The following is a 14,532-nucleotide window of genomic DNA, read 5'->3' as shown; positions in this document are numbered from 1 at the left end:
TTTCCTAGCCCCGGCAGCAAAGAGTGGCCTTTTTAGGGCTCGCACTGCGACGCAATCGCGAAGCGATTGTCCCCGTGGAGCCCTATTGTAATCAGTTTAGCTTTCAAGGGGAGACAAGAGACTGTCACGCGCAGCCTGCCGGAATCGGATCAGGTTGCGCGCATAAACGTGCGCTCCGATTCCGGCAGGCTGATCCCCGTCACGCGCACGTAGACAGACACACACGCGGGCACACACAGACAGAAGAGCACACACACGGCGCCCTCCCCCCCGCGGGCACACACACACACAGATGCACGAGCATACACATGCACCCACACACACGAGCACACAGAAAGTGGCGATCTTACCTTGCGCATCACCTGTCACTTGCAAAAACCCATATCCCTCTGTCTCGAGCGCTGTCATTGGCAGCCTATTGTACCCGGGAGATAGGCATGGCCCGAGCAAAGAAAATGCACCACTAATCCCCTGCCAAACCAAGTTAACCCGTCATTGCGAATGCGCAGTACAGCCCCGGCGCAGGCGCACTCCTGCCAATTGCTGTTCGATGTGCAAAATAAGAGTCTGGCCCGGCAGGGAACAGGTAAGAAGCAGCCAGAAGTAGGGGGGTGGCTCAGGGCAGGGGCAGCGCATTAGAGGGAGGGCAGTCAACGCTCGCTCGTGGCTGGCCGTGCACGGGCAACGCTTGTTAAATTAGCAATTACAGCCGACGGTATTCGTTCTGCTCTTACCAATAAGATGCCGACATGTTCTATATTGGTCTTGTGATGTGGCTTCATTCAACGTAAACAAAACAGCAAACTCCTTCTCCTGGTCCTTGGGTTCTCTCGCTATCGAGCTGTGCATAAAATCCATCATTAACGTGCCCTTCTTTTGACCTTCGCCTACAGCAGAAGAAAGTTGGAGTCACTCCCTGAGCAGCGACAGCAGCGGGCAGCCATTATTAAGAGTCCATTCACATCTTCGGTAAATAGTGGGGCTGAGCAGCAGCTGGGCCTGGGCAGGGAACTGTGGTTTTAACTTATGGTCACCTCGAAAATAAATATTTGTTTAACAATTTTGTTATTTACTAGGTAACATGTCAATCGCTGCAGTGCCATTTTGAGTCCAAAAGTTAGTTCAGTGTTTCTCTTAATAAATATGTTAATCTAGCAAAACTGAAGGAAGTAATTTAGCACACAACCGGTTTTCAATTTTCTTTTCTTGTAAAAGTACATCTTGGATTACTGGCAGCTTTCAAAAACAGTTTATTGAGCCGGATCAAGGATTAACATTTAGTATATCATTGAAGGTTGAGGACTGATACCTGCCTGGCACAGTACCGTGAGGCAGGGAAATCAGTACGAATGAAAAAGACAAGACACAATAGTTTAGCTTTAGCTCTTGCGGACTTTGTAGCGTGTTCATGAGGTTGTGCAGTAGAGCATGTAGTGTGTGTCTATGTCTTACAGACTGCTTCGTAGTCCAGCAGAAGGAACATTTGCTCTCCATGCAATGTGCTTATTGTCTATCTATGACCAATTGTGTGCAGATCTGATCGGGCCGATCTTCACAGCTCTGCCGCTGCAGTGTGTTCACAGAGAGCACATCCATTCTTCAGGTCTGTAACTAGTGACTAATTCCAGCCTTGGTCAGAGTAGAGAGTATGCAAATGTTTTCGAGCCACATTTACTGTGTAATTTATCAACTTACCTTGTTTGTTATAAAGAGAGGAGATAACGTGCAGGAAATGGTCAACACATTTTCAATAACAACTTGCTAGCTGCAATGATGTCTGCCCTGCCAGCATTTACTTCGGACCCTCACCCTCACACCCTCTCACCCTCACTCACTCACACTCACTCACCCTCACTCACCCTCACTCACCCTCACTCACCCTCACACACCCTCACACCTTCACCCCTCACCCTCACAACCCTCTCACCCTCACAACCCTCTCACCCTCACAACCCTCTCACCCTCACAACCCTCTCACCCTCACTCACCCTCACACCCACACACCCTCTCACCCTCACACACGCTCACCCTCACACACGCTCACCTGCCCTCACCCCCTCACCCCCCTCAAACCCCTCACACCTCCACACACCCTCAGAACCCACACCCCCTCACACACACCCTCACTCTCACACCCCCTCTCCATCACATCCCTCACCCTCTCCCTCACACCGCCACACACCCTCAGAACCCACACCCCCTCACCCTCACACACCCCCTCACTCTCAAAATCCCTCACCCTCACACCCTCTCACCCTCTCACCCTCCCTCACCCTCACTCACCCTCTCACCCTCAATCACCCTCACACACCCTCTCACCCTCACACACCCTCTCACCCTCACACATCCTCTCACCCACCCTCACACATCCTCTCACCCACCCTCACACCCCCTCACTTACCCTCATACACCCTCACTTACCCTCATACACCCTCACTTACCCTAACAAACCCCTCACACCGCCACACACCCTCAGAACCCACACCCCCTCACACCCTCACACACACCCTCACTCTCACACCCTCACACACACCCTCACTCTCACACCCCCTCACCATCACACCCCTCACCCTCTCCCTCACACCGCCACACAACCTCAGAACCCACACCCCCTCACACACCCTCTCACCCTCACACACCCTCTCACCCTCACACACCCTCTCACCCTCACACATCCTCTCACCCTCACACATCCTCTCACCCTCACACATCCTCTCACCCTCACACATCCTCTCACCCTCACACATCCTCTCACCCTCACACATCCTCTCACCCTCACACATCCTCTCACCCTCCCACCCCCTCACCCTCACACACCCTCACTTACCCTCACACACCCTCACTTACCCTCATACATCCTCTCACCCTCACACACCCTCATCTGCCCAGGATCACAGTTTGGTGAATCGCGGTCACCTGGCCAATAATGCACACAATGCAGTATCCCTTCGCGCCAGACAAAGCCCTTTGACTCTGAGATTCTGAGTATCATTTTGTCTTGCTTTCCCATCATGCAATGGGTCTCGCATTTGCGAGAGTTTAAGCAATTGACATTGTAAATGGCAATGTCTTTTATTTGTCTGTTTTACAAACTAACACAAATAAAAGGCATTGTCATTTACAATGCCAATAGCTCAAACTCTCGCAAATGCGAGACCTATTGCATTGCAAATGCTTGTTTAAAAAAGCCTTGACTTTGGCCTGCTTCCATAAAGGAGGAACTACACCCGCTGTCAGTGAGGAATTGATAACATCCCTAATGACTGGGGAGACGGTCGCAAAGGCCAACTTAAGAACAGATGGGGGAGCAATATCTGAGGGGGACCCAGATTTAAGGTTCCCCAGAAGTCCTTCTACTGTAGCCAGGTCAAGCAAGGGAAAAGACTCCAGCGTAGCATGGAGTGTAGGGGTAGGTGCCGGAGAATTGATTTCCCTATTGTGGAACGAGGGCTAAAGGGAGTCACCCAAGATTTAAAGATTTTAAAAATTTCCCTAGGGGAATTCACAGCAGCCTCAATTTTACCTCGGTAGTAAGCTGCTTGTGTAGTTTTTATTTGATTTTTATACGTCCGTAGTGCCAGTCTGTATTTAACTTTGCTGTCATCGGAGAAATCTTTTCTCCAGCTTCTTCCAGACAGCTTGCAGCAGACTGTGCTGACTAAGCTGCATATCAGCAGGGGTGATAAAAGTGCATCAAAGGTCAGACAACAGTATCAACAAGAGTGTCTTGACCTATTCTTGATCAAACTGCGTGTGCACACAAGCTGGCGGACAACACACCAAGTGTCATGAAAGCAGGCATGGTTGGGGTGGCATTGTCCAGAATGAAGGCTAAACTCTCCGTCACCAAGGCCTTTTTGCCCAGTCTTATTTGATTTCTGGTGGTTCCTCGGCGGGTCCGGATCTGCAAGGCAACTGTTGAAGGGTCACTGCTGTACAGCAGGAGCTGGCGGAACCAGAACCACTGTTCAAGAAGAGCAGATGACGAGCTGACTCGAAGGGCAGAGGATATTTATAGTACTGAACTATCGAAAATGGCTACGGCACCTATGCAGCAGCAACCAAGCCCTTAAATCGGTCCTAGCCTGTGGAGCATTCATATTTTTTAAACATGCCTTAGTAAGTGAGGTAAGGTCTGTAGGGCTCTATAGCAGGCATCCTGGGAGCTTTGTTGCAAGCAGGTGACTGCACACACCCTATAACCTTTTTGTATTAAAGGTTCCAATTCTGGAAAGGTTGTATAGAATAAGGGAAAGCAACATTTTAAGGTGGTAAAATGCAGAGCCCTTGAAAGTTAAACCAACATCTAGTACAACACTGTACAGGCTAGTAACCGCAGTGCATGTGGCTGGGATTCTTAGACTTGTCCACATCTTGTATACGTTTGCATTATCGGTATCACTGTAGGTAAAGAAGCAACAAACGAAGCAACTACTTATTCGTCTCTCTGGGTATGTTCGTCTGTATCCTACAGAATGTCACGTCTTTGGAAACCAACGGTTGCACTTCGGTATCTTGTAATTTTAGGTGATTGTTTTCCCTTTTCCTTAAATTACCATAAATTAAAATACGATAAGGTACTATATGTAAGAAGTGTATGCATTAAGTGACCTCCCATGTCTGTGCTCTGCTGTTGTGCCATGCCAGTTTCATGCGTAATGACACCCCAGATGGTGAATGCTGTATCCCGAGTGACCAGAGGTTTAAAGTTACAAGAAGCAGCTTCTGCAAAGGTCACATGCCAGCAGCTGCTAAGAGCTTCTCTCTCTCATACCGGATTTAATTTAGTCTGTTTATTTTTTATTTCTCTCTCTCGCCCCCAGAGCGTGGTGAAGCTGATGAGAGGCCTGCTGCACTGCATGATGAGACAGGTAGGCACTCGGTGGAACGGGGAAGGTGTGCATCAAAAACACTAAAGGAAATGTAAAAATGTGCGTGTACACAGGAATTCAAATTGTACTAAACATGTGTTAGCCGTATATCTGGTCAATCTGTTATTTCTGTTGGCTTAAGCGATTTCTTAGCATTATCCAGCGGTATCGATCTGCCAGCTACGTACTTCTTTACAAAGCTTATGTTGCTTTATGGAGTTAAAGAAACAGCTTTATTCCTATAATCGCCCCCCTGGAAGCTAATAAATGTAGACAAAATTAGGCAGCATAAGCAAGAGGTGATTCGAAGAAAGAAGTCATCCTCTTCAGATTTAAGGACATTTAATGCCTCTTATGGAGAGGGGACATTTAATGCCTCTTATGGAGAGGGGAAGAGCCGCTCCCTGTCATGGCCTCAGCGAATGTTGGCACTATCACCAGCCCATTCTGGGATGGTCCTGGTTTGTAATAGCATAGGGCGAGATGTACAAACTATAGTAATAGCGATTACCAAGTAGCAATTTTTTGCCTATAGCTATTTGGTAATCGCTATTACAAATTAACAAAGGAGTTATTTAGCACCTATTCCTTTAATATGGATTCGTTTTGGGTCCCAAATAGGCCTACCTCATGAATATTAATGATGTAGGTCGCAGTTCGTAACCCACTACAATCCGCTGCCATCACAGGAATGGTGGCCTGCTGGGGTCAGCAGACCACCATATCTGGGATTGCTTTTAAATTAAGTATTCCCTTTTTTTTAACGCAGCCCATTTTCCTTAAAGAAAAAAATGAAAAGTTACCTTTCATTTTTTAAGACTGCCTGCTCTTAAGAAATATTTATTCAACCATTTTAAAAGGGAATGCGGTCCCAAGGGACTCCTTTCCTTTTGTGAATGGGTTATCACCAACTTTGAGTTGGAGGTAAAGTGCGAATGTTTTGTGACTGCATTTTGGTCGCAAAACATTCATACATACCAATGTGAATTGTTATTTGGAAGGGACTCCCTAAATATACCCTTTCAAATACAGAATCGCAAAATCGAATTGCAATTCGGTAACAGGTTTCCGAATCGCAATTTGGCCTTTAAATATCAGAAAAGGCATTTTATCGTTGCAAACAACAGGCTGTTTGCCATAGGAAAATTGTTTTGTACATCTAGCCCATAGTCTGTTCTTAATAAACGGGAAGTGTTACAGTTAAAAGCATACCAATAAACACAAAGAACTTCAAACTTGATGTACCAGGACACAGTGCAGCACTACGGAGGATCCAGTGATTTATTTATTTAACTTGTGGCAACATGTGCTGGCAACAAAATTTATTTAGATGACCAAAAATACATCCTTTGTCTTGCCTAAACCCCGCATCTCTCTAACACTCTATCCTTTGTAACGGATCAGGGCATCTTGTGATGAAGTCTGGCCACAAGTCTATGTTCCAGAACGCCTCTCTTCCATCCACTATCTTCCGTCAGTTGTTTACAGTTTGAGAAAGTTAGTTTTCATGTGTGCACGAACTGTCTAGGAAGTTCACACCTGATCCCTGACCAAGGTAGAAGCTGGATGCCCTTGTTTAAATGTAAAATACCGCTTTTAGGTACTACCATTGAGAGAGTCTTCTAAGAAATCACACTATTACATTCCCTAGACACCTCTGAAAAAGTAAGTTACTCAGTTATGAGTTGTCCCTTCATTGGCTGCCAAAGATGGAACCAAACTTTTCTCGGGCGGACTCCTCTCCACCTACAAAAGCACACGTTCTGAAATCACCTGAGACTCATATTTTATCACTCATCAACTTCTGGCTACAGTTGTTCTCAGAACCTAGAAAAGCAAGTAGCATAGGCCCTCCTTATGAGTGGCTCCCCAGCTCCATCCCGCTACTGGGATGTCTCAGTAATTTGGGAGTTAGAAAGTAATGGGGATTTCAACGTTTTAATGTTGAAGGGTACACTGAAGACAGTGGACCATCAGTGGGCTATAAACACTTGTATTGACTCGCTTCTTTCCACATTACAATGTCCTAAGGCCTTTGGTTCTCCCTTTCCTCTGCCTCTCTAAAGGCTATGTGGATTGTGTGATGGAATGAGAGAGGTAGAGACTTTGGATGAAGACACACATAAGCCTTCCCATCTTGCCTTACTCAGTCACTGGTGCTGCAGGAGATGAAAATTCAACTCAGACCCTTAGCTCTGTCAAATGTAGAAACACTGTTTTGCAGAGCCAAGGGTGAATCAGAGGCTGATTCTGTCTCCTTTAATCGCTTCTGATGTGTGCAGAATCCACTTTCCGGTGATCTGAAGGCGATCAGAGAGCAGACGGCAAAGCTCTGTCACTGAACATAAGAAAAGCCTACGCTCACTACAGCAGCCTAGCTCCCACTCTTGATCATGGGTGTCTTCTCCTACAAAGTCCCACTTGCACCCGAATTGTTCGTGTAAGTCAGTCGAAAAGGCACCGGACGCACACAAAATTCAAGCAGGATTTGACCTTCTCTCACCATTCAAAATCAACCAAGAAATTAGGAGGGTGGTATTCAAAGGACCTCTCTCTCTCCAGCGTTTTCCAACTCTGGTCCCATTTGACAGCTGGTCCCAGCACGCCCCAAGTCCCCCGGCCATCGCAGCAGGCTGAAGCCTTTAAGCAGATTTTTAAGGTACTGGAAGCTCCCTCTGAATGCCTTTGGACCCCACCTAGCTGCAAGGGTCTCCAGTCGGATGTCTGCTGATGGACACTCCCTCAACTCCGACTGTACCCTTAGGAACGTCTTGCAGTGCTGGCCCGAACCTACACTCTAGCTCCTTTACTACCTATTCTACTACTGACTCTGCTGGTACTGCATCTTATTCAGACATGGGTCTCAGGACCCAAACTCACTTTGGTTATGCTAGGTGTATGTTGTGCTATAAGTTAATGAAGGCACACCCAGTTAGTCAAAATGCCAGTATTACCAGAAGCTGGAGGTCCTATTCAACTTTGAAATCCAGGGCCTGCAAAATGTGTCATGTGATGCCTCCCCCTCACTACATAGTGAAGAATTCTACAGACTTACACAATGCTAGTGTGTTCGGCTCCTCCCTAGTAACTAAGCTGGACTCGCCATTTGTCCACCAGCAGAAGCCAACACATGCCAACAATTGGGCCATATTGGTGTTAAATAAGCCCACTAGTAAAGCTACTCTCTTACCTTGAGAGAGTTCACAGAGGTGGGGTAAATGTTTGTTTGTGAGTGATTTAACACATGAGCATCAGGACTTTTTGATTTTTTTTTTTAATGTAGACTTTTATGACTGTCAGTGTGAAGCTACTTGCCATGTTATTTATTAAGAACTTGACACATGGCAATGACTGATAGCATTATGGGAGATACTTGGCGACTGTATCTTAATGTTTTGAAATAGATCGCAAATATCTGTTCTTCTACTTCATTCAATATATTACAATGCATCAGGGTACTGTACTCTGCAAATGTGCCATACCGCCCTGTTAGTCAACCTGTTAAGTAGTTATCCAGACTTGTCTACATTCATAGAGACGTATAAGCCCACCATGATATTCTGACCTTCTTCAGTACAGTTTCTGATGTGTTGTTCTGCCGTGTCTAACTCATTAAGCACCACATCAGTTCCCTCTTCTGTATACTGTTGCTCGAGTCTGAGGACATGGTGTGGTATCTGGGTCTTATCGTAGAATGTTAGATTGTTAAATAGGTTAGTTGTCTAGTGTTTTTGTCAGGAACTCCTTAAGTCCTTGTGGGCGGGAATTAGAATATTGATGTCGGCTGTGTTCTCTGCCAGGGCTCGATGGCTTATCAGTTGGGACGGGTCCTGGGATCCTGATTGAGAGAGAAGTTGTGTGCTGTCTTCCCTGTTACTATAATAAAAGTATTGGAGAGTTGTTCAATGGCGTCCTCGCATCTTTGGAAGGAACTCTACACTCAAAACCACCAAGGTGCTAGTTTCTGTATGTGCAGGTTGTTACACTGCTGAGAATTCAGATAAATGAATGTGCGATAGCCCGGTATTCGTTTTCTGCGAATTACCTGGCAATTTCTTTTTTTGTGTTCAAAATAGTTTGAGATTTTTATATACACAATAAATAGAGACAGTACAAAAAACAATACTATAAAGCGAAATGCCTATACATATTACACTGAATTATTGAAGGAATATATAAAATGCAATAGGTAATTAGAATTGACATATTCAAGTGAAAACAAAAAGAGGGAAGGGAGGGAGGGGTAATTACAAAATCAAAGCATTAAATATTGATGGAGCTATTATAACAAAAGATATTAACAATTGAAGAAATGTTCAAACCAAAACAGCACATTTTCCATACATTACTCAATAGATAAATATACATCAACAGGTAACCAAAACAATTGAAAAGAGATCGAATTGTGAAGAATCCCCTTCATAGATAGTGGCGCACCTTTTCTCGTAAAAAGAACCCATGACCACCATGCATGAACAGATACAGAAGAACTATCTTTCCAACAATACGTAATAGATTTCAATGCTGCTGAAATCAGGAAATTGAAAAGTTTACTTTATAAAACATTTAAATTTTTCGATAATATATTAGATTTGCAAATTAAAACTTGATAAGAAATATCTCCTTGAAATTTTTGAATCTTTGTCACAATATCCCAAACTTCAGACCAAAACTTAAACACTAAAGGACAATCCAATAACATATGCTGTAACGTACCAGGTTGTAATTTACAATGCCAACATTCTGCAGAAGGAAGAAGTCTAGCATGAAATAAACGTAAGGGGGTCCATAACCGATTCAGTAAGATATAAGATTTAGTTTGGTAAAGAGAAATAGGTAACCAACCAGAAATGCTACTAGGCCATAAATCTTGTCAAGTGTCATTATATAAAGAAAGTGATAGCTCATTATTCCAGAACATTGAAATCATATCTATATTGCTACCAAGAGTATCTGATAACTTTTTATATAGAATAGAAACCCCATGAGGAGAAGAAGAGACTGTTTGAATGTATACTGATAAGTCAGCAGCAACATTAGAGGGAATATCATCAGGGAAGGAATCTAAAATTGAGTTGCACAAAAATTGGTATTTAATAATATTGGATTGAGATAACCCAAATTTAAATTGTTAAGTTTCAAACGAAATGAATATATTATTGGTATACACATCTTTCAGATAAAAAATACCGGCTTTAATCCATGAAGACCAAAAATATACATTCCTATTCAATTTGATGACATTACTATACCGAAGTGAAATCTTGTCAGTAGTATTCATGGGGGAAAGAAAATTAAGTCTAAATCATTAAACAACCTTTTAGTAGATTTGATAATAACTGATTTATGAAAAAATTATGCAGTATTAGTCATTGTAATCAAAGAAGGAAGTGGGTGAGGATTTACTAATGATTTCTCAATAGACAACCAAGTAGGTGGGTTATGTAAAGATGAATGATTAAACCATAGTGAACTTTACTTTAAAATTAAGACTTTATGATATAGAAAGAAGTCAGGGATACTAAATCCAGCATTACATTTGGGAATTTTTTATATTTTGTAACCAATACAAGGAGATTTGTTGTTCCATAAAAACTTAGATAAAAATGTATCAACATCTTTGTAAAACTTTAACGGGAATTGAATCGGGAGCATTGTAAGGGTATAACATTTTTTTAGGTGCTATTGTCATTTTGATAGAATCCAATCTACCCCACAATGAGAGTTGCAGTGACAACCATTTAGACGCTTTTCTTTAATATACTTTAATATAAAGTCACAATTTAAAGCAATTGTTGATTTTATTGATGAAGAAAATAAAATCCCAAGATATTTTAATTTGCATTTTTGCCAAATTATACCATTTGTGGGAAGCATATCAGGAGTAAAATATATATTTAAAGGGAAACATTCAGTTTTGTTGGTATTTAAAGTGTAACCAGAAACTGAAGAAAATGTTGCTATAATATTAAATAACGATGGGAAAGAGGACAAAGGGTCAGTAATAAATAACAGCACATCATCCGCATATGCAAGGGATTTAACAAGAACGTCTTTAATAGTGACTCCCATTATATCATCACAATTTCTAATATAAGAAAGGAAAGGTTTGATGCCAATTAAAAATAAGAGGAGAAAGGGGACAACCTTGTCTCGTACCTCTAAAAAGAGAAAATTGATGTGACATTTGTCCATTGATATATAAACGAGCTGTAGGGGCAAAATATAAAGCTGAAATCATACGTATAAAAGACTCTCCAGAATTAAATGATGACAACGTATGAAATAAAAATTGCCAATGAATCTTATCAAAAGCTTTTTCAGCATCTAAGGCTAAAATACCTGAAGGAAGCGTTAAAGTATGACTTTGTCCAATAACATGCAGCAAAATTCTGGTATTATTTGCAGAGAATCTATTCTTCATAAAACCAGATTGATCAGGGTGTATAATGGAATCTAAAATAGGGCCTAATCTGTTAGCGAGTATTTTTGCATATAATTTACAATCTTGATTAATTAAAGAAATGGGGCGATAGTTAGACACAAGAGTGGGATCTTTATCTGGCTTTGGGAGTACAATTATTAAAGCTTCAGTAAATGAACCAGAGGTAGATCCTGTAAATCCAAAAAACTCAAAAAGTTGAAATAAAAAAGGTAAAAGGTATAATTGTATTTCTTTATAAAATTCTGCTGGAATCCCATCAGGACCAGGAGATTTTTTTTTAAGGGATTTTATGGCTGATAAAATTTCATCTTTAGTAATGGGAGAATCTAGGCCATTTTTATCAGATTCCGAAATCTTGGGTAAACCACAAGAAGCTAAAAAGGAATCAATCAAAGATTCATCATGAAAAACAGGCCTATTATATAATTAGGAATAAAAATTCAAAAATTCATTAACAATATCATTGTGGTAAAAAGCAATATTACCATGAGAACCATGAATTGAACTGATTTGAGTTTTGTCCTTTCTTGGGCGTAAATAATTAGCTAAGAGTCTACCAGATCTATTGGCGTTAAAACTAAATCTAGCTTTAGCATTGGAAATTTGAATGCCTGCTCTTTTACTAAGAATAGAATTAAATTCATAAAGCAATTTTGGAAGAGTTAACTTATATTGAGGATCATTGGAGGTAATAAAAAGCCGTTCATTTTTTCACAATTTGTTTTGGTAAATCTTTAATGCTCGCATTAACGGTTTTGTTACCATGTGCCATAATGGAGATCGTAACCCCCTAATATAAGTTTTGAACGCATCCCATCTGTTAATCATAGAGATAGAACTGTAGTGTAGTTCCTGTATTCCCAATAGGCTCTGCGCATTGGAATAACATAAACGATAGTTTAGACGTAGGACTGAGGTCAACTAGGTCTCTACTGAATATGTTAGACTTAATTATGGATGCCAGCTAGCTCAGAGGTCACTAGAAACTTTCTTGAGTAAACAAGAAGGTGTTTACTTTCCTGAATAGACAAGAGGGGATTAGTTTCTGACGACCGCATAAACATGACAACTTTGCTCCCCCAAGAATAAAGAGTATATCTCCAGAGTCGTGGAAACAATAGATAACTATTTCACTCAGTCAATCGTGCATGCTTAGTTCCACCAGGAGTGCAGAGAAATAGAGGGACAGGCGTTTTCAATAAAAGTGGTTATTTATTAAGCAGTCTTCTTTCTCATGCAAGAGAAGTGAATTGCCACAATTGCAATACTTGTCATAAAGTAAAGTGCGTACAGTAAAAGGAGTATTATGAAATAATACTGTAAAAGCATTGATATGGTTTCTAAGCCATAAGATACTTAAAACGGATAAAATACATACAATGATAAAAGTTGACTAAACGTACTCAACTGGTGCTTCTAAAGTACGCCTACCCCGGTATACCTAACCTAAGCCTAGTACGTGGGAAGGAGTAATTGAGTTGTACTTTTAGTTAAGATAGTTTTTGCCAAGAATCTGAATCAAGAATTCTCTATGGTTCTAATCAGCTCCGTACCTTTGTTATAGAATGAAGGAGGTCTTGTATCTCTCTCTCAGGACTCGATCTCCCAGCAACCCGCGAGGGTGACAGGGAAACACTGGAGCTGGATTTCTCGGCAGGAGAAAAGACAGCGTCTCTCTCAGTGCGTCAATGGGAGGGTCGGCTTCCTTCTGCACTCGTTTCAGCAGGGCGTCAGGTAAGTAGATAGCCGATCTGCTCCAAACCACCGTGTGTTTTGCTAAGGCAGATGCTGGTATATTTATACCTGGAAGGTGCCGAGTTTGACGTAAGGTTGGACATAAGACGTCACTAAGAACTCGCAGTTCTTTCAGGACTCCAGGAGTTCTTGTAAATATCGAAAAAGAAGCAGGGGGAATTCCCGGGCTGCTGGAGGCTTGGTTTGTTTTAAGAACACGTTGTACTTTCTAGGAGTCTATGGGAGTAGCCTTGCAGTATTTGGACTGCATTGGCTATGACCTAATATGGATATGATTCTTATGCCTTTATAAGGATATGATTTGTTATAACCACATAAGGGCATAAATCGGGAATATTTAAATAGGGTCCTAGATACGTTCACAACACCCACTCCACGTATAATGTCCATCATTTCTAAATACTAAGCAATACTAAACATATAACGATGCATGTATTTTCCAGCCCACCCCAAAATACATAAAAATGCATTTGAAATGGTAAATACACGAAAAATGAGTATTATACTGTACGTTTTCAAGCAGTGGTATCATTCAGATAATGCATATATAGTACGTTGAAATATTGGCTGAATGAATTGCGAAATTTACATTTATGAAATGGCTCTTAATACAGAAGAGAAGTTCGAGACCATTCCATCACATATTTATACAAGACTGTACATGTGCTAGAGGCTAAGTCAAAATATTGTCTCTAGAGATTCTAAAAATAGAAATTCTGTTCTCTAAGAATAGTTCTACTTTAAGCAGATTATCATGTGCCAAAAAGTAAATATTTTGGGAACGGAAAAAAATAATTTCGCTTTCAGGGAAGAAAAATAGTTCCAATGTTTTCAGAAATTCTGTTTATCAAAACTGAAGGCCGAATTCAGAGTTCAGGGAACGCTGTGTGCTTATGTTTTCTTTTAAAAGTTATTCTCGTTGTTAGGGGAGAACATTAACTCAGATAGGCTGGCAAAGAATTTGTCTACAACAGTAGGTGAAAGTTGGACCAAGTCCGAAAAAGTAGAAATAGTGCAAATGTGAGATTCATTGCCATCATCGATGTCTAGATCAACAATGGTCACAGAAGGTTGTACCTGTATGCCGCTTTCATCTCGTACCTCACCGCCACCTAATCGTAATGGTGAGGTCTCACCGAATGCCGTCATCAAAATAGGTAGCCCCTGGGGACAACACGTTGCATGAGTCGTTACCAAACCAAGCAAAGTATCGATATCCATAGGTACTGCTGATGGAAGTGTGAGACAGATGTCCAACACGTATTCTTCTCCGCAAAGCAGGCATCGTAGAAAGGTAAGATGCAATCTTGCCAGATTGGTCTGAATAAAAGAAACCAGGTAGTATTCAGATCTCTCAGCCGAGCCAAGCCGAGGACTTTAGTAATCCGCTCTCGGTATCTCATTGCTAGGATCGTATCTTTCATTGTTGCCTGAGTTTTGTCTGTGACTTGACTTGCCATA

The 14,532-nt window shown here is 41.9% G+C and overlaps 1 protein-coding gene across 4 annotated transcripts in view; it reads left to right on the top strand.

Moving 5' to 3' along the window:
- PHKA1 (phosphorylase kinase regulatory subunit alpha 1) overlaps positions 1 to 14,532 on the top strand; it is a 1,063,236-nt gene that overhangs the window by 153,559 nt on the left and 895,145 nt on the right. For all 4 annotated transcript variants that reach the window (XM_078663812.1, XM_078663811.1, XM_078663813.1 and 1 more), the window contains exon 3: positions 4,824 to 4,871. In XM_078663812.1, the coding sequence (XP_078519938.1) occupies positions 4,824 to 4,871 (48 nt within the window). The remainder of the gene's footprint in view (positions 1 to 4,823; positions 4,872 to 14,532) is intronic.

The sequence above is a fragment of the Lissotriton helveticus genome, chromosome 10 (assembly GCF_964261635.1).
Source record: "Lissotriton helveticus chromosome 10, aLisHel1.1, whole genome shotgun sequence".
Lineage (NCBI taxonomy): Eukaryota > Metazoa > Chordata > Amphibia > Caudata > Salamandridae > Lissotriton > Lissotriton helveticus.
This window is presented reverse-complemented; position numbering and strand designations above follow the sequence as displayed.